The 19146-nt window shown below is 61.0% G+C and overlaps 2 protein-coding genes across 6 annotated transcripts; one reads left to right on the top strand and one right to left on the bottom strand.

Annotated features, from left to right (window-relative positions):
- Window positions 1-40: 40 nt before the first annotated feature.
- Window positions 41-3646, top strand: LOC141744729 (leucine-rich repeat-containing protein 3-like). 5 transcript variants are annotated; one of them, XM_074591327.1, is made up of 2 exons: window positions 41-112; window positions 1941-3646. In XM_074591327.1, the coding sequence occupies exon 2, from the start codon at window positions 1975-1977 to the stop codon at window positions 2878-2880; it is 906 nt and encodes a 301-aa protein (XP_074447428.1). In that variant the 5' UTR covers window positions 41-112; window positions 1941-1974; the 3' UTR covers window positions 2881-3646. The 5 variants fall into 5 exon arrangements, with proteins under 5 accessions (XP_074447428.1, XP_074447429.1, XP_074447430.1 ...); XM_074591328.1 differs by having other exon boundaries at window positions 2015-3640; XM_074591329.1 differs by lacking the exon at window positions 41-112 and adding an exon at window positions 355-608 and having other exon boundaries at window positions 2015-3646.
- A 1247-nt stretch (window positions 3647-4893) lies between these two features.
- TSPEAR (thrombospondin type laminin G domain and EAR repeats) lies at window positions 4894-19117 on the bottom strand. Its single transcript, XM_074591350.1, has 12 exons — window positions 18023-19117; window positions 15128-15348; window positions 14803-15041; window positions 14588-14678; window positions 13885-14041; window positions 13338-13469; window positions 11596-11828; window positions 8586-8772; window positions 6451-6680; window positions 5994-6181; window positions 5534-5635; window positions 4894-5273 (listed from the first exon to the last, which is right to left on the bottom strand). The coding sequence occupies exons 1-12, from the start codon at window positions 18114-18116 to the stop codon at window positions 5120-5122; spliced, it is 2028 nt and encodes a 675-aa protein (XP_074447451.1). The 5' UTR covers window positions 18117-19117; the 3' UTR covers window positions 4894-5119.
- Window positions 19118-19146: the final 29 nt, after the last annotated feature.

Genomic DNA, 19146 nt, shown 5'->3' on the forward strand with positions numbered 1-19146 from the left:
CCACCCCCCCCCAACCCCCCCCCACCCCCCCCCACCCAGTGCTGCCTGCAGAGATGATTTGACGCGTTCGGAGTCGATGTCAGGAGCTGCTGGAAAGCAAGGCGGTGGCACGGTACCTCCTCCCACCGCTCTTGGCCTGCTGGGCGGCTGCTCGTGGTCTCCCATCGCTGCCGGGAGCCAGGCGGGGGGGGGGGGGGGGGCACGGCTTGAGGGGGTGGTGGGGGGGTGGGGGAAGGGGTTGATCCTGCCTTACGCCAGCTTCTAGACCCGCAGCCCCGCACCGGCGAGCAGCAACCGCCGCCCGAGAAGAATTGCTGAAACCCGATTAGCATCCCTCAACCACGGCACAAAAGGGGCTCGCCCGCAGCCCCCGCGGCTCTGCTGCCCGGCCCTCCCCGGCCGCCTCCTTGTCCGGACAAACCCCCCCCCCCCCCGCCCCGGCGCTGCCACAGCCCCGGTCCCGCCCCGGCCACCCCCGCCCCCGCCCCGCCCGGTGCCTCCGAGGCGGATCCCGCCCGTCCCGGCTTCCCGGCGGCAGCAACAGGTGGGGACGGCGCCGGGGCCGCGGCGGAGCCCTGTCGCGGCCGAGCCGAACCGCAGCGCAGCCGGTAAGGGACCCCCCCCGGGACGGCGTGGCGGTTGGTGGTGGTGGTGGGGGGCGGTTCTGCGGCCGGAGCCCCCGCTTCCCCAAGCCCCTCGCCCGGGAAGGTCCGGCTCCCCGGCTCCCCGGCAGGGTGTGAGGGCGGGTCGGGGGTGGGCATCACCCCCCGCCCCCGGGGCTGCGGCCCCTCGGAGCCCTTCCAGGGGCGGGAGCAGGCTCGGGCAAGCGGTGGGAACCAGCACCGCAAAGTACATCCTTCCTCCCCCCGGAGAGACTGGGCTGGCAGACCCCGGGCAGCATTTGGAGGGCGAAAGGGATTCCCCGGCAGCATGACTTCATCTCTCCTGGAAGAGTCCCACACCCCTGGGCAGGTCCATTGGCAGCATCCCTCAGGTAGGAGCATCCCCTGGGTGGTACTCCGAGGATGCTCCTGCCTGAGAGATGCTGGTACTTAAAGGATGGTATTAGCAGGGGGAGGCCATTATCAGAAGGATGCTGATATCAGAGGGATAATGACTCGATGCCCAGCTGGTCTCCTAATGAGATCACCGTGGACAATTTCGCTGCCAGGGTCCCAACCCCCAACTTTTCCCTCCATGGGGATCTCTTCCCCCCAGCCTGACCAGGGCAGCAGGAGAGGAGTGAGTAGTACCACGGGGCAGAGGAAAGAAGGTCCACCTGTTTCACCTCCTGCCTCATCCCCAGCAGGGCTGGGGTGGCCCTTGGAGTTCCCAGATCACCCCCTCTACTGTGATAGTCGGTGGCTCCTCTCTTAAGCTCCAGCTCCTGGAGTCAGGCTATTAAACCATACTCTTTGCTTACTTTAAAAAAAGAAGTCACCTCCAAACCCCTGCTTTGGCAAAACCCTTGGAAACGTGACTTGTACCAGCTCGTGGACCAGATGGGGAAAGCAAAAGAACCCCACATCTTGTTATTTAAAAACCCGGTGGTGATTAAGCCAGTCTGATGATCCGGGGAGTCTGAATCATCATTTTTTTTTTTTTTTTCCACGCTTAAGGTTGGTGAGATAGGAATTTGCTGCTGCTGTTTTCCAGCAGCAAATCACTGCATCCCTCGTGGAAATTGGCAGCAGGCTGGGGCAGAGGCTCCCGGGCCGCGCATGTCTTGGCACCCCCATCCTGCAGCACCCTTTGCCTGCCTGGGTGGGCTGTGCCGAGACTGGGACGGTGGGGGGAGGACGGGATTTTAATCTCTGCAGCTCTATGTCCAGGTATAATTTATCTTAAGCCAAATTAAGATGCCCTGGAAAAGATGGTAACCAGTATCATTCCATCCTTTTTGCTGGGCTCCTGAGCCCAGCCTCTCACCGCTTTGCCAGGGCACGTTACATGTGAGCGGCGTTCCGGGAAATAATGCCGTGTCATATCCCCTCCACCCACCGCCTTCCTCCAGCAATGGGAGAGGCATCGCAGGAGCACAGAGGAGCCACCCTGCTGCCCAGGAGCTGCTGCGGCCACCGGGGAATCGCCAGCAGCCATGCCGAGCTGGCTGGGTGCAAGATGAGCCTCACGACCACGCCGGCAGCCAGCGTCGCCCAGGCTTTCTTCTGCCTCTTGCTGTGCATCCCCTGGGGCAGCTCCTGCCCCCCGAGCTGCCAGTGCACGGAGCGGGCAGGGGCGAAGGCTGTCCTCTGCAGCTCCCGGCACTTGGAGGAGATCCCCAAGGACATCCCCAAAGACGCGGTGTTCCTCAAGCTGGACACTAACAGCATCACCAGGATCCCCAGCAATGCTTTCAGGCACCTCTCCCACCTGGAGGAACTCGATCTCTCCAGGAATGCCATTGAGAAGATCGACAGGGCGGCTTTCAAAGGAGTGGCTGCCGGGCTGCGTACCCTTGACCTCTCCAGCAACCGCATCCGCAGCATCCCCAAGGAGGCCTTGCTGGCGCTCAATGCCAAGCTCCGGCTGGCCAACAACCCCTGGCACTGCGAGTGCGCCTTGCAGGAGGTGCTGTGGGAGGCGCGGCTGGACCCTGACTCCGTCCAGGACATCACCTGCCACACAGCCCCACGCGAGGAGTACGTGGGCAAGCCGCTGCTGCAGGTCCTGGATGCCGGTGTCAACTTCTGCAGCGTGCGCCAGAGGACCACGGATGTGGCCATGTTCATCACCATGTTCGGCTGGTTCACCATGGTCATTGTCTACGTGATCTGCTACGTCCGGCACAACCGCGAGGACACCTGCAAGCACGTGGATTACCTGAAGTCACTGCCGAGCACCCAGGGCCACGCAGAGACCACCAGCACTGCCCTGTAGCACAGGATTCCGGTGCCCTGTTCCCAGATGTTTTGCAGGGAGCCGGTGGCAACCTGATGGGCTTCAAAGCTTCTCTGTGGGATTTTCCAGTGCTTGCTCTGGTCCTGCAAATGAGTGCCACTGACTTGGTCCCTCCCCAGCAATGCTGGACTGGATGTGAGCAAACAACATGGGGGAGGGAGGCCGGGGACACCTCACGCAGCCCTGCTTATGGAGCCAAGGTTCCTGGGGAGGAACCCCCCCCACGCAGACCCCTTCTCCCCTGCCAGGGCTGGGTTTGCAGGGAAAGAAGCCCCAACCATATGCTCGCAGCCCACGTGGTTTGGAGAGAACGAGCCCCTGGGGAGGCAGATGAAGGTGGGGGCTCTGGTGGGGACGAGAGGTCCCTGGAGCTTGGGGTGCAGAGGGATGGGTCGCTCTGTGCAGCGGGGTCACCTCGTCCGGGCTCCACTGAGGGACATCGGCCCCAGCCCCTGCGCAGCATCTCGGTGGCCTGCGCCTGCCACCAGCAACCCGGGGGTGATCTCCCAAACTTTGGATTTCTCAATAAATCCCCGCATGTAGGAAAAAGCCCTCAGGGTTTGCACTGCTCTGGGAGCCAGCCGGGCATCCAGGGAGGGCGGTGGTGCTCGAGGGGGCTGCGCTTGTCCTAATTCAATCTCTCCCAAAGCAGACAAGCCTAAATTCAATGTACCAGCTTGACTCCCATTAGATTACACCTCCTCCATCCTGACCCCAGCCTGCCTCGAGCAGGGGCCAGCTGGCCAAATGGTGCCTCTGCGTCTTTGTCTGGTGTATCTCGCTTCACCTTGCCCTTCCTCAGGGCATAATTAGAGATGCTGCTCATGGCTCGGCACGATGGAAGCAAATCGAGTTCTGCCGCCTTTCGCAAGCAAGAAATGGTCCTTCCCGGCAGAGCCAGCTGCAGCCGTGGCTGGGCTGGGGGAGAAGGGAGGTCTGCAGGGGCTGCCTGCGGTGGCTCTCACAGTCCTGGGCCCCGGGTGGCTCAGGCCATGCCCCCCCTCCACTCCCCCCAGCCCCTTCTTGGGGGGCTGGCACCTCCTGTGGGCTCCCCAGTGCCAGGGGAAACCCAGCAGGAAACCTGGGGCCGGGGAAGGCTGAGCGATGCTCTGGGGCAGTGGGGAGAGGCAGAGGGTCCTGGGCACCCTCACCCCAGCACCCCGCTATGCTCAGGACCACCTCATCCTCACAGGCCACCTATGACCAAGGCCACAGCCTCATCTCGCTTGGGGGTGGCTTGTTGAGTGGAGGGAGGCATCTGCCACGGCAGAGCAGCTCAGGCACCCGCAGCTCGCACGTGGGACGAAGGCTGGGTGCACACAGTTTATTAGAGCTCTGGTTAAGCAAAAGAGTCCCCCAGACAAAGGCGAGGAAAAGAAAAGAGGCCCCAGTTTCACCTGGAGAAGCCTGGAGTATTTCCCATGCCCATGGTAGCTGGATTGGTCCCAATGCACAGCAGGTTTGCTTGGGAGTTGCTAACCTCATGCGAAGGGGTGCAAGGACCCGCATCACTGCGTTTACACATCTATGGGTTTGTATAATATACACACGTCACTCGGCAAGGACAACCACAACTGGCCACGGCGGAGTGGGAGGGTAGGCAGGCAGGCACCTGCGGCAGCGGGATGGGGTGGCGAGGCCACCAACGATGGACACGAAGCACGGCATGCAATGTCGAACCAGGTGGCTCCTCAACAGCATCACAGCCCCAGGCGCCGGGCAGCCAGAGCCAAGCCCAAAGCCCCCCTTTTCCCCAATTTCTCACATGCCATTTTCTCCCTGCTGCGACGCACCCACCCTGGCAGCACACACTCCGCTCAGTCTCTTTCTTCCCTGGCTTTACACAAGATCTGGATGCAACCAACAGCATGTCTGGGTCCCTCCAGCTGGAGTCTGCCAAGCGCTGGGGTCCCAGTGAGCCTGGGGAAGCACCTGGGCACCAGGTAGGACATGGCTCTGGAGCATGGCAGGAGAGCTTGCCCAGGAGAAACAGCACAAAAGCAGGGTTGCAGCTCCTTTGCCAGCCCCCAGACAAGGCTGTAGAGAGCCCCGGAGCTCCCCTCCTCCTCCTCCTCCTCCTCCTCCCCAGCCAGAGGAGCACACCACCAGCTGGCCGCGGGGCTGATGCTGCGGCCATCCCTGGGCGCTATGGTCCATCTTCACCTCAATGCCCAGCTCACCCCGATCGTGGCGATGAACTGAGTGTGTCTCAGCCGCCTCAAGTGGTTTTCAGCTTGAGCACCTTGGAAAGAGGTTCCTTGGCACTGGAGTAGAGGAGGTAGGAGCCCTCGGCGGTGTGAAATGCCTCCCAGTCTCTACAGCCGACAGTGGGGAGGTGGTGAGCTGCTACGAAGCCTTCATAGCCTTGCCACCTGCACAGGGAGGGCAGTTAGCTCTTGGGGGACAAGCTGGGCACCCGAAAGGGGGCGGGAAAGCTGAGCCGTGGGGCTGGCATCTCCCATCTCCCCGCCGCAGGATGTCCCTCACTGGGGCTTCTCATTCCTGTCTATCCTCCCTGGTCAGGTGCGCCAGCATCCGCAGAGGTTGCCCCCATGCGGGGCTCCTGGCAGGGTTGTTCCTGCTGGGAACAACCACCCAACCCCCCAGCCCTGCCCTCCGCCCGCAGCAGTACCTGTAGATAATACTGTTAACGGAGAAGGTGAAGCCATCGAAGGAGTTTGCTACCACCAGAAAAGAGTCGTCTCCCACCGAGAAGAACTCCCAGTCCAGGGCGCTGGGGATGAAGCAAGCAGAGGGGCAGGTGAGGTGGCCTCCCTGCAGCCAGCCGAGGAAGGGGCTGCGTGTCCACGGGGCTGAGCCCACCCCACACCAATCTCTGCCACCCTGATGATACACAGAAAACCCTGCACTTCCCAGGCTCTTCCTGAAAGGAAATCCCGCCTTGTTCCCAAATCCAGGGCCTTCTCCTAGCTCCCACTGGGATTCGGTGCCAAGGACCTATGACCCATCACCCTCCCCACCAGTCTTGGTCGCTGGCAGCATGCAAGCCTGCACGGGCTCTCCAGGAGATCTCCAGGTTGCCCAGTGGAAGCACATGGACTGAGGAGCACCCTGCCTCTTTGCACAGGTACCTGTAGGTGAGGAGGTCCTGGAATTTGACAAACATCTGGGCAGTGACGTTCAGCTCATAGATGGAGGAGTTGATGGCGTAAAAGTTGGAAGGTGCTGGCATCCCACTGTCATAGCTGTGGCTGTTCGCAACAGCCAGGAAGACTCTGTCCCCGATACGAAAGACCTCCCAGTCAGCAGCACCAAACGTCTGTGGGAAGGAAGACACACGAGAAGCTGGATGTGGACATGCCTTTGCAAGCCAAGAAGGAGGCACAGCAGGGAAGTTACCCACTCCTAAAACTGTCCAAGTGAAAAAAACAAACCTCACTTGGTCAATCGCTATGGGAGAATCAATGGGAAACTATCACTACCTTTCCAGAGGACTGAGGAGCATCTGGCTCTGTCATTATTCCCTGGCTTGTCTAAACCCAGAGCAGGGGACCGAGGAGTAGAGTTTGATCAGTGGCCAAGTCTTACCAGGATAGACTGGAAGAGCTGGAAAGAGCCACTGAGCCAGATGTAGATGTGCGAGTAGATCTTAGTGGATGTGCCATTGAACGTGTTAGCCACAGCCAGGAAGGAATACGGCCCAATGGTGAAGAATTCCCAGTCATAGGCTCCAGAGGTAGGGATGGTCTGGTTGGTTTCAAACAACCCTGTCCTGGGGTTCCACCTGTATATCACACTGTCTATGTTGTGGTTATTCCCTGGAGGAGACAGACAGACAGACAGACGTGCAGGGTGAGGAAAAGGAATACCTGGCTCATGTGAGAAACAAGACCCAGAAAGAGGTTCAGCTCCCTAAATATTTGCTGGGAGGTTGCAAGGCTGTTTGCTAGTGACCCGTTGCTCCCCAAGAGGTAGCCAAAGAGACACTAGAGCCTCCATCCCTACCTAGAGCCTCCATCCCCATCGAACACACTGGCAGCTTGTTCCCGAGCACGCGGTGATGGCTTTGTGGCAGCCCCTGGCAGAGGAGGGACGGGAGGGTGCTGTGTCCCCACACCAGCAGCACCACGCTGGAGTCCTGGGGTGGCCAAGCTCTGCCCAGTCGAGTCCCAGCTCGACTGGGACTGGGTGAGTCCCATCCCACTCCCTAAGCTACCATCATCAAGGGCCCCTGTCACCCTTTGCACACAAGCTTGCACATCTGGGAGGGGGCCACAGCTGGAACGGCACCGCACCGGTGTTTTTCAGCCCTCCTTCGCTAAGTCCCCCTGCTCAGCTCCGGGCCGCTGGAGCTGGCTGAGGACCTCCCCATGCCGATCCCCACTGACGGCACAAACTCCAGTCCGAGGGAGGGGATGCCGTAGCCCACAGCCCGCTCCCTGCTGAGCACTCGGGCTGAGCCCACCAGCACCAAAGCACATGCTCCATCCAGCTCCTGGCCTCTCGTCAAGCATCTCGACTTCATGCCCACGTGGGATCCCACTGACTTTAAAGCTAAAAACTTTCCTGCACCTTCAGCTGACTTCTCCAGCCAGAGCCATCCTTCTAATAAAAACCTGGCTTCTTCAGGATGGGGGGCGAGCACCACCAGCCCCTCTCCACCCCATGCTCACCAAGCGTTGCTGCGCTCGGCTTGGCCCCGCTGGTGTTTCTGGTGGCTGAGCAGCAGCAGCAGGACCAGGTGTTAACGGGTTTACGGGCAATCTTCATTGCACCGGGAGAGACTTTGGCTGGAAGGGCTGCAGGGAGACCGGGCCGTGCGGGAAATGGCCACATGGATAAGTCCACCACCTGCTAAGGGGAATACCCCCAGTTTGGCTTGGCTGGGATGATCTTAACCCCTGCATGATGTGCCCCTCTCTGCTGACACTGCCATCAGAATAGGTCTCGCTTAAACTGGCTGTGATGGCATCCAACAGGCGAGGTGGGGAGTTTCTAGCCCAGCTCACAGGCAGTTGGTGACCAAGCAACCTGCCACCAGCTTTGAGCCTGGTGCCAGAGGACCCAATGCGCCCCCAGGAGCCAGCCCTGATGGCAGGGAAGGAACCCACTGTCCCAGTGTCCGAACCCGGCTGGGAGCACCTTGGAGAGCCAGAGCTGTGGTATCAACCCGTTCATCCCCCGTGCTGAGGGACGCAAGCCCCAACCCAGAACGTCTGGAGGGTACCCAGGGAGGGCGGGACGCCAGCCAGCTGTCTCCGCTTCCCTTGGTTTCCTACATGCCCACAAGGCCAACCCTTTGGCTTCTCAAAAGGCTCAGCCCCTGCAAACCCCGGCAGCTGCCGCCCTCAGTGCCCCGCCATGTTATGTAGCACTGGGGAAACAAATAAAAAGAAGCAGAGAAATTCAGCAATGACCATCCCCACTCCTGTCCTTGTCCCCTGCCGTCAGAAACCCAGAGGGGAACAATGTCAGCCACTTCCCCGAGTGCTTTTCTCTCCTAAAATGAGAGGGTCTGCAAGGGGTTCGGGCTTCCTGAGGGACACGGCGCCCCGAGCTGTGAGCACTGACTCCCCGGCTTCACCCTGCACTCCGGCAGAGGATGCACAGGGAGCTGCAGTGTTGCCACGGCAACGGGAGGATGCTCTGCCGGGGCGCCGTGGTCCCTGGTGTCAACCTGCCCCAGCTGAGCCGGGCCAGTAGGGAATATAAGGGCTGGGTACCTTCTCTGTGGTTGACCACTGCGAGGAAAGCCTCTCCCTCAATGACAAATGCCTCCCAGTCCCTAGCGCTGTGCGTGATGATCCTCTGGTACGTGATGAATTTCTCTTTCCTGCGGCTCCACTTGTATATTACAGAGAACTCCTGACCCCTGTCATTCTGCTCAAAATTAGCCACTGCTAGGAAGATCTGAAAAATAACAAGCCAGGACATCTTGGTTGTCTCCTCTCAAAGAGGCACGGACAAGCACGGGCGGGGTGAAGATGGGATGGGTGGGGGCAGGCACCCATGGGATGCGGGGCCAGGGACCAAGGTGGGCGGTGTGGGGCAGGACAACCCTGACTGGCAGAGACCCCCCAGGCAGCACAGTGCACCCGAAGCGGGGACAGGGACCTGGTGGGTCTCTGGGCATGGCAGCAGCGCTGGGGCAGGGACGAGGCCCCGCCAGCCCCGGGGATGGCAGCACAGCCGTGACAGTGAAACGGGCTGGGAGAGAGGGGGATCCAAGCTACCAAACCCTCCCTGTAAGGAAAGGTTGTTCAGAAGAAAAATCGCAGATATGATCACAATAAGAACGATGATAAGAATTCCCTGAGACAAAACATTTTCCAGACCAAGAACCCCCCCGCCCCTCCACAAGCGTTGGGGACAGGCGTGCAGCTGCAGAGGTGGCCTGGCACTGGGGGGAAGCATGTCCGAGCTCGCGGGAGCGCGCGGTTGTGACATGCTGGCTCCACCACCCCGGTGTTTCGTATGGAGCAGCAGGGGTTATGCCCAGGTTTGGGCCACAAAGAAGCACAGGGACGCATCCCACAAGCAGAAAAGAGTCAGAGGGGGGATCTCCTGCCTCCTGCCCAGCGCAGGACCCCTGCCAGCACCAGCCTCGGGCTTGGTCCAGACGAGGCTCAGCCACCCCCAAGGATGGAGACCTCTCCCCCTCCACGGTGGCCTGTGCTGGGTGCACACATCTCTCCAGGGAAGGTGCATTCCCAGCGCTGGGCAGCTCTCCCTGCGAGCCCCAGTCCAGGGACTCCTTTCAGGGCATCTCCAGAAACACAGCTTCAGAGGGAAGAGGAAGTCCTGGATCCAACCCAGCAACTCAGGAGCCTTGACCTCCATTGACAGGAGCCACCAGGAGACCCCAGCCCTGTCCTCTGGGGCTCTTCCCCCCATCCCAGCAGACCATCGGCAGGTCCCGGTGCAGTAATGATGTACTGACACCTACAGAGGTGCTTCACACCTGCAACGTGTGTGAGGAACCTGGGCTAATGGGAGAGGTCTGTACTGCTGCTGTTGCAACCCCTATCAGGTCATCATCTCCAGGCAGAAACACACCAAGCACAGGCAGCTGCTGTCCCCAACCGTTCTGGAGCACCCAGCTAACCCCAACCTGTCCCAAGCTGGGCAGGAGAGGTGCCATCCTGCATAGAAAGTCTGAGAAAGTTTTTCTGGATGAAGACCTGAAGGCAAACCTGGAGCAAGTGAGCCTTGGTGAGCACCAACACGGGCTCTTCGCTGTGCAGGGGCCGCAGGGAGTTGGGACTCCCCAGCCCCGTGGTTTCTGGCCTGGCAGCCATCACTGCAAGGGGGTGTAGAGGGTCCAGACTAACACTGGGGAATCTCAGGGTGGTTCTCATCAGTGGATAAATCCAGCCTGCAACCTTCCCATCTCCTGCCCACGAGGGAGCAGCCGGAGCCTTGCAGGTGCAGCGCTGGAGGTGGCAGGCGTGTTCCCAGCCCAAAGCCAGCTTTACAGCACAGCTGCATTTTCGGGACTTGACCAGGTTTTCTGCAGGACCCCACCGCCAGGCAGGTAACAGGGGATGTGGCCCATTTGTATCCAAACAGCAGGGCTGTCGGTGCCATCAAGCTGGGAGGCAGGACTTCTGCCCGTCCAGAGCCACCCTGGAGCACGTGGCTCTGCAGCCACCCTGCGCAGCCTCTTGTGACAAAGCCAGAAGGGCTCATGCTGGAGGGGGAACGATCCCAGCTGCCCTGGGAGCTCTGCACAGAGCCGGGTCTCAGCAGACGTTCGCTGGCTGGACCGCGACTCCTTGCAAAGTGACAAGTAGCTCTCCAGGGAGAGGAACCAGGCAGACACCCTGCAGAAGTCCCATGGCAGATGCTCAGGGGAGGAGAGAGGGCTCCAAAGTTCTGGAGTGATTGTAAAGCGAGAGGGCTTAAAAATGCAGAAGGTTGGACTCAGTGGGTCCCTGGGAGGGAGCTACGGGCTCCGATGGCTCTGTGAGGCCACAGGTAGATCTCCGAGACCAGAGTGGACCTTAAGCATGGCAGGACGCCTGCCACAGTCAGAGCTTACGGAGGGCTTCGCTTTCTGTGCTCCCGTGTCAGGAGCTGCATGTCTCTTGAGAGCAACGCCACAGCCCCTGCCTGGGGTGACGCCTGCCTGCATGGTGCCTTCTGGGAACCCCAGCAAAACCTGCTTCCCAGGGGGGCAGCCTTTGGCCAGGGTGGAGGCTGTGCTACGAGCACGCCAAGACCAGGCTGGACCATAGTTCTGCACGATGCGTGTCCACACACGAAGGACATTGTGACACTGGCCCTTGCTCCATCTGAGGCAAGAACAGGCAGAGCCTGCTGGAAATGAACCTGAACGCATGGGGGAATCCAGCTCCAACAGCTGGCTTTGGAGGCTGACCTTGCAGACACCCTGGACATCCCCGGGGAAGAGATCTGAGCACTCCAGACAGGCAATTACCTACGCTGTGAGCATCGGTTGATGAAAATGGCCTGGATGGATGTAACTGTGTCTCAGCAAAAAGAGCAAAACACAGAGGGCAGCCTACAGATCAGCCAGCAGTCCCTAGGACAGACCCTTACTGGCTGAGTACGTGTATCAGCGTGACCCCATCAAAGACAGAAGAGAGAAAGATTCGTCTCCTAAACCACACCCGAGACTCAGGTTTAGCTAAAGAGAAGCCAGCATTGGGCAATTGCAGCGTAATATACTGAAATATTAAGGCTCTGAAATAACCTTCCAGGCAGACTTACCTTCTTTCCTATGGTGAAATACTTCCAGGACTGAGCTTGGTAGGTGGGGATGTTCTGGTAGGGCACAAACTTCCCATCGGTCCACTTATAGATGGCCGATCCCGGGGGAGTGTATCGGTTGGCAGTGGCTGCGAACAGTCCCACCTTTGGGATGGTGAAGACTTCAACCCCCATCGTCTCAGAGTTGGTCACCAGGCTCTGGTACTCCTCCACATAGTCCAGCCTTTGTTTGACTAGGAGAACCACAAAAAAAGAGGGGTGAGGTTAAAACCAGACGACCCTGCCCAGAGAGGTGCCCCACGTTGCGTAGCAGAGCTGGCTCGGCGGCGCTTGCTGCCCTGTGGGGGGAAAATGAAGGTTATAGTGCCGCTGGTGGTGAAGGGCCAAAACCCGAGGGGGTGGTAAAAGGCTTGACTTGGTGTCATCGCGCAGCACATCCAGCCCCATCCACCCCTGGCTGTTCTCCGTCAGAGGGCAGGGCTGCAAAGCGCTCTGCCAGGCAGGCTCCTCTAGGAGAGGGGAAGAACGACATGCCATGGATTTTGATAGCTTCTTACGAAGTGGGTTGATATATTTGTCCTACAGAGAACAAGGAGGAGAGGAAGAGACCTACAGCGAAAGGGCCCGGGCTGCTGAGACCAGCTGGGTTACCGCGTACCCACCTGCAGCAGCCCTGCACCAGATGTTTTCTCTGGCTGGAGTCAGCATGAGCTCTGGAAGTTAGAGAAGACTTAGACAGAATTAACACCAGAAATCAGAATAGAAAGGCTAAGACTGGTCCCAATGGCAGATGGGTGGGCACTGGAAGGGACAAATGTCAGGACAAGGGCTACAAAAAGGCCCAGCGTTGGTGGCACCGAGGGGCACAGGTCAGCAAGACCCCACCATGAAGTCTCCTTGGGAAAACAAGGACACGGTGCCAATCCGGATGACTTCCGGAGATAGGGAAGTCGGGGGAGAAAAGACAGCTGCTGTGGGGAGCAAACGGCTCATCCAAACCCCCCACGTGGGCACCAGCATGACAAAAACCCCGTGATGGGGGGAAGGACGGCTCGGTTGTGGGTACGCCTCATCCTCCATGTCTCACCAGGGATCCTGGGCAGACTGCCTGGAGGGAGTGGGAGAGTGCCAGTGGGCACAATCCATTTTGTTATTGAATAACGTCCATCCCCCCGGGCTCTGGTTGTTTTGCCACCTTGTTGCTCCAATGTTGCCCCACGAAGGCCACCTGAGCTGGGATGACATGGGCGCCTGCCTCCGCCACCTTCCTATCCCTCCTCCAGGTGTCTCTGGCAGCTGATGAGTTTTTCTGCTCTGTCTTGCCCACCCTGCAAGCGCTTTGGCACTGGGAGCACCGGCGCCGTTGGGACCCCGCGGCAGGGAACGCCCCAGGATCCCAGGCATGGCTCTCTGTGGGGTCAGCTGTCCTGCTTGGACAGACCCGGGGCTAGTTCCTGGTCGAGAAGCCCTAGGAGGGACGGACAACATGGATGGACAACGCAGGCACTGTGTGAGCGACTGGGGAGCTGGCTCACAGAGCTGCGCTGGAAGTGCCGCCATGGGCACCAAGAGCAAAGCGAAGCACAGCCAGGCAGGGGGAAGGCAGGGGGACACCCCAGCCCCATCATTCTGCTGTTGCCCGATTTAGTTCCTGCCCCAAGCTGCTGGCAAGGGCAAATCTCTGCTCCTCCTCCACTGCAAGAGCTTCCCTCCGTCCCCGAGAGCACTTCGCACACCAGTACCTTCCAGCAAGGAAATCCAGGCGCTGCCGTTGCAGAGGTACAGCCCTCGCCGGGAGGCGTTGAACCAGAACTGTGCCTTCTCCTGCTTGGTGCAGGGTGGACGGGACCCCAGGGTCACCTTCGTGTCAGTCTCTGGGCATGGAGAGGAGCAAGGCAGGCGCCTCTTAGGGCACACGATGGAGGAGCAGTGAGGCTCATCCACGTGCCCATGGAGGGTTGGACATCCCGGTCCCATCCTGATGATGGGCACTAGGGAAGAGGGGAAACGGCATCCCAGCCCTGAGCTGGGAAGTCATCAGCTGAGAAAACCCTGGGGGCTGGCATCCATGGGGCTACGGGCGTGAGCGCAGCACTGCCAAGGCAGCACCCCGGCTCTCCGGGGGAGTTTGGACAGGGATCCCACCCCACACAGACACTGAGAAATGGAGGGTGCTGGGGACACCCGCTGCCCCCCTGCTCCTGCTCCGTGCCCAGCCCCACGCAAAGACCTGTCTTCAACAAAAGCAGGAGGTGGCTGACCGAGCCTGCACCGCGGGGAGTTACTGACCGTAGGGGTATTTTAGCACCTCGTTGCTCGCTGGCTTCGTGGGGACATCCTGGAGGACGGTGGGAACAGAGAGCATCGCTTCTTTGAAGTTCATGGCGGTGCATACCCGAGGGGTGGCATCGGCTCCGGGCAGCAGGACAAGCTGTCTCAGCAAGCCCTGGGAAAGTGGGAGCAGCAGGATGGAGAGCAACTCCAGCAAGACCAAGAAATGGAAACTGCGGCTGATTTATGCCCTGGATTTCCCTCCCGACTCTTGCTTGTTGCCCTCCCTCCTGGGCCTTGGAAGCCTCCATGGGATTCACACATATTTATCAGATCCTTGTTAGATGCCCAGCCTGCCAAAATCTTCATCCCGGGCAATTTAACAGCTGGTGTGAGGGATGCACTGGCAAGGGACTCGTTGGCCCCAGATGGCTTTCACCACCTCTGCTTTTCATTACTGGTCAGGATCAGGCACTGCCTTAACATTTATATCAACAAAACTGTGCCATCAGCCCTCCTTCTGGCAATGTCGTCTTAAAAACACATTTGTCCCACAAAGTGCCAATCGCCGGCACTGCCCCTTGCACATCCACAGCTGGCCGGGCACCGAGCAGCGGGACCCCTGGCCACCTCCGCTGCCCGCGCCGCGGCCCAAGCCCTGCCAGCGCAGGGGGCTGCGAGGAGGCTGCAGCTTGCCCGGGGCACACCGTGGGGCACCTACCGTGAACACGCCTTTCCTTCTTCTCCTGTTGCCCAGGTAGAAGCTGGCTCTCTTCACCGACAGAGATGCTGGAAATGGTGTCTCCACCAGCCTGTGGACGAGCAGATAAGTCAGGGGAGGATTTCATGGCGTCTGCTGGTGGCTGGAGAAGATGCCGGTGGAGGAATGTCACTCTGCCGGCCCTTCCGAGCCCCCCGCCACCGCCCCCAACCTACAGGTCCTTGGGGACGCTGCAGTCCACCGTCAGGGAGAAGGACTGGCCGGAGACGGCCAGGACGAGCGTGTGCCACTGGTTGTCAGAGAGGGAGACGTTGTGGAAGGTGACGCGGGTCTGCCAGCCGCCGGCGCGCTCCTGGCTCCAGAAGAGGAAGTGGAGCTTGTCGGGGGCGTAGCGCAGCCCCACCAGCACGCTGGGGCTCTCCTCCGCCATCAGCGTGAAGATGTACTCGTTTCTCTGCGGGAGGGCACGGACTCAAATCTGCCTGCCGCGAGCTGCGGGGCCGGGCTGCGCCCGCTCTGTGCCCAGCCAGCGGCACTTACCTTGGCAGGAACGCCCAGGACCCTCAGCGTGACGATGATGGAGAACTCCTCAGGGAAGCGGTCACAGTGGATGAAGAGGCGGGAGGCAGGGAAGCCCAGGGCGCGGGGCCGCGAGGCGGCGAGCTGGAAACCACGCACCCCCTGCACTTGAAACACCCTCATGCCGCGGGCGAGCCCGCCGGCGGGGACCACCTCCGAGAGGATGTCCAGCGGGCGCAGGTCTGTGCCGAGAGACAGCGGAGCATGTCATGACGGTGGCAGCCATCCCATCCTGTCCTGCCGTGGGATGGGGTCCTGCCGCCCAGCTTGCTCAAGGCAGCCAGCCCATCTCCAGCGCCGGCCGGGGCGGGGGGACTATGGCAGCAGGAGGGTCCGGCGTACCCCAGTAGCCTGCTGTCCCCTGCCCACGGTCTGCGTTGAGCAGACGCAGGGAAGGTTTGCCCCTCAGGGACCGAGGCTGAGCTCTCCGTCCCCACAGCAGGGATGCCAAAGTGTGCGGGCTCACCCACCTGAACCATCCCATGGATTCAGCTCCGAGTGCTGACCCCAGGGCTGGGAGCCGCCAGTCGGGCAGCCCTGGCTGCCACCAGCTTCCTTGGGATCCACCGGCACCAGCAACTGCAACCAGAGCTAGGAGAGCAGGCAGGGACCCGGCGCCCGCAGGCTCGCTTGCGGGGCGGCCACCCGTCCCAGGGTGGTTGGGTGCACGGCGCTTCCCCTCCAGTCCCGCTCCGGGCTCTCCCAACCCAGCCCTAATTGCGCACACGCATGTACTCCCCTGGCAGGCACCAAAACCGCTCATTAAATAATTATCCTCTCCCCAGAGGAGAAAACGACGTGCCCAGCCCCAGGGTGAAGAACAGCACTGTGCACCGGCGCTGCAAGGCCGTCCCCGTGTAACATCGCTCCGATGGCTCGGCGAGCCCCGGGGAGGGCTGTACCCACGCTGGGTGCTTCTCCCACCTTCCCTGCCATGGCACCCTCACGGCTTTTATCTTTGAGCCCTTTCCTGGCAGGATTGCGGTGTCCGTAGCCAAGGGCAGAGGGGCTCGGTGGTGGTGCCCAGAGGATGAAGCAGCAACTGGGCTAGACTGAAAAAATCCCTGACTCCGTCCCATCCCCAGTGAGACCGGGCTTTTTTCTCCTATTTGTGCTAATAAATCTCGGCTGCTGGGGCACAGAGGGAGAGCCAGGCGGGAAGGGGGGCTGTGAGTGTGGCTGGACGGGCGGCTGTCTGAATCCAAACCAGCTGGAGAGGGGAAGCGTTTCCCCCCCCCCGGCCCCAGCCCCGGCCCCCCCCCCCAGCCAGCATGGGCAGAGCAAGGGGGAATCTGCTCGTGCGGCTCCATCCAGCCCAGAGCAGGGATACCGGTGAGTCCCCTCCACCCTGCCAGCTCCGCGTCCCCCCTGCCTACCCCCCGACCTGTTTAAGCTGCTCCTAAAGCAAAACCTTGGTGGGGGAGGTTTAACTCGAATTATTTCGGAAATGCATGACTCGGGGAATGACCAGTTCCCGTTTTTCTCAGCAAAAAAGCACAAGCGGAATTCAGGTTTTGGTTCGCAGAGGGGTTTCGGAGCCCTCGAGTGCCCTGGGGGCGGCTGGGATGAGCTGGGGGCAGCTCAGCCCCGGGCCGGAGGCTGTGGACTGGGAGGGGACCAAGTCCTAAAACCAAACCCAAAGTCCCTAAACCCAAAGATGCGTGTCCCAATCTGCCTCCCGCTGAGGATCAGAGCGGAGCCAGCGGGTAACGGCGGGGGGAGCAGCCGGGGTGTTTGGGGGTGTCTGGGGCAGCACACGCGGCCGCAGCTGCCCACTGCCTGGGGTGGCTTGCCCGCAGACGGACGGCGCCAGGGCTGCGCCGGGAGCCGGGGCCCGGCGCCAGCAGGAGGGACGTAGGGGTGGTGAAACGTGCTGATGCTGGGGCCTCGACACCCCCAGCACCCCTCCAGCTGAGGTTGCTTGGGGACAGCAGGGATGTCCCCGGGGAGACGGGAACACCTGGGAGAAGAGGCGGTGGGCAGAAACTCTCTGATCTCTCCCAGCTTTCCTTCTCACTGCCGGCCGGGCTCTAATAAAATATAAATACAGGTGCCACCAAACCGAGACAAGCCCCAAGCACACGGAGCCTGGGCCTGAACAGCCCCCAAACTGGGCTGAAGTTTCCCTGCCCACGGCAGGGATGGGGCGCAGGGACGGGAATGGGAAGGCAGAGCCAGGGGACAGGGACCCTCTTTGGCTCAGGCTGCTCTCAGCACTTCCCTGTGGGAATTGCCGTGGGAGCTGCCAGTTCCTCAGCTGGGGGCGGCAGGATGGAAACTTTGCGGGAGGTTTTGCTGCCGGGAGGGCGTAGGTTGTGCCTGGCAGAGCGCAGGGAGCCCCGGAGAGTCTGGGGCAGGAGGGACTTTCCGGAGGGACTTCATGGCTTCCCTCTACTTCTCCTTTCACCCCTTCTCCTCCCGACATGTTGGTCCCCAGTGGCCAGACCTTGGGACAATGCTCATGCCACAGGGACGGGCACACACCGAGGAGGGCTGGTGGCCCTGTGCCACGCCAGGGGGCTGCAGGCGCAGGGGTGACCCTACTACCCGCTGCGCCTGGGTGCAGGCAGGGTGCTGGCAGCGGCAGCACCTGAGGCATCGCGCCGTGTTGTCACCCTGAGACTCAGTCCGCCGGCACCCGGGCACCGAAACCCCAGGGCTGGGCTGCCAGGGAGAGTCTGTAGTGGCCACGTGTCCCCCAGAACACAGCGCTCCTTCTAGGGTCTGCCCTGGCAGTGTGGGGAACACCCCATCAGTGGGAGGACACGGGTCCCGGCGTGTTTCCCGGCACGGCCATCGCCTGTCTCAATGCCTCCCGCCCCGGCACAGCTCCACCCCCCAGGCCCTCGCTCCTACCTGTGCAGTGCTGCCAGGTCCTGCCACCCCGGACGAAGTCCCCGCTGGTGGCCCAGTGGAGGAGGACAACCCAGATCAGCAGCGGAGCCGACATCGGGGGGCTGACCTCAGGTGGTCCATCCACCGGGACCCCCCTGCCGTCCACTTCTGCGCGTCCGGGCAGGCGCCGCTCGGCTCAGCCCCCCCCGGGGGTTCTCGCATAGTCTGCCGGTGGGGCCACCGCCTTGGGGACCTGCCACGCTGGGCTGCTTCGTCCTGGCTTCTGGGGCGCTAAGCTCTGCTGTCCCCTGGCGTGGGCATGGCCGGCGGGGGCACGGCGGGGGGGACAGGCGGGGGGCCAGTGGGAGCTCCCCAGTGCCGGCTGCAGCCTGCGCGCAGACATTTAAATGAGAAGTCGGTGGTGGGAGAGGAGGAGTCCCGGCTCCTTGGAGAGCTTTTATCTTTTGCCCAACCCTCTGGAAGGCAGCTTTGGGGAGGGATTTTTTAATATTTTTTTTCTTCTTCTTTTTTTTTTTTTTTCTTTGCTTCCTTTCAGTTTTGGTGATTCATTTTTCCAGGGTCACGTGGGAGTAGGTGAGGGATTTGCCCCTGCCCCGAGAGACCAAGGTGGGAACCTTCCTGCCTCTAAAAGCCTTGAGCTTTCGGCAGCACAATCCCAGCCTGTACTGGGGGGATCCTCTGTCCCCTCTGGTCCACTCTCCCCTGCCCAAAACCACTCAGACCCCACAAGGGGCATATTTTTCCCCAAAAAAGGCCTCGTGCAGGTGATGCACAGCCGGTGCCACAGGCAACGCTACACCCACCCAGGGCCGGCCACCAGACCCGGCCCTGCCATGAGGCGGGCGGCAGCGTGCCGAGCATCAGTTCGGAAACCCTCGAGGTTTCGCTGTTCAAATGGGAACGACAGCAGTGGAAAAACTCCCTGCACACAGCAAGCTCCGCTGGGTTTCTCCAGCCGCAAAACGAGTTACTTCCATTCCCCGAACAATTGAAATGGGCTCCCACGCCCCCCCGTCCCCAAAGCCTTCCCGCAAGGCGAGAGCCAGAATAGAAAGCGGCCGGCCAGGACGAAACGCCAAAAAATTGTGTTGCAAACTGGAGGTTTCGTCAGCAAGGAACAGCCG

This window comes from Larus michahellis, chromosome 6 (genome assembly GCF_964199755.1).
Source record: "Larus michahellis chromosome 6, bLarMic1.1, whole genome shotgun sequence".
Lineage (NCBI taxonomy): Eukaryota > Metazoa > Chordata > Aves > Charadriiformes > Laridae > Larus > Larus michahellis.

Coding starts and splice junctions, on each gene's coding strand:
- LOC141744729 (XM_074591327.1), top strand. CDS start 1,975: ATGCCGTGTCATATCCCCTCCACCCACCGCCTTCCTCCAGCAATGGGA.
- TSPEAR (XM_074591350.1), bottom strand. CDS start 18,116: ATGTCGGCTCCGCTGCTGATCTGGGTTGTCCTCCTCCACTGGGCCACC. Junction 15,042..15,127: donor TCCTGGGCGTTCCTGCCAAG/GTAAGTGCCGCT, acceptor GCCCTCCCGCAG/AGAAACGAGTACATCTTCAC. Junction 5,274..5,533: donor GTTAACAGTATTATCTACAG/GTACTGCTGCGG, acceptor CTCCCTGTGCAG/GTGGCAAGGCTATGAAGGCT.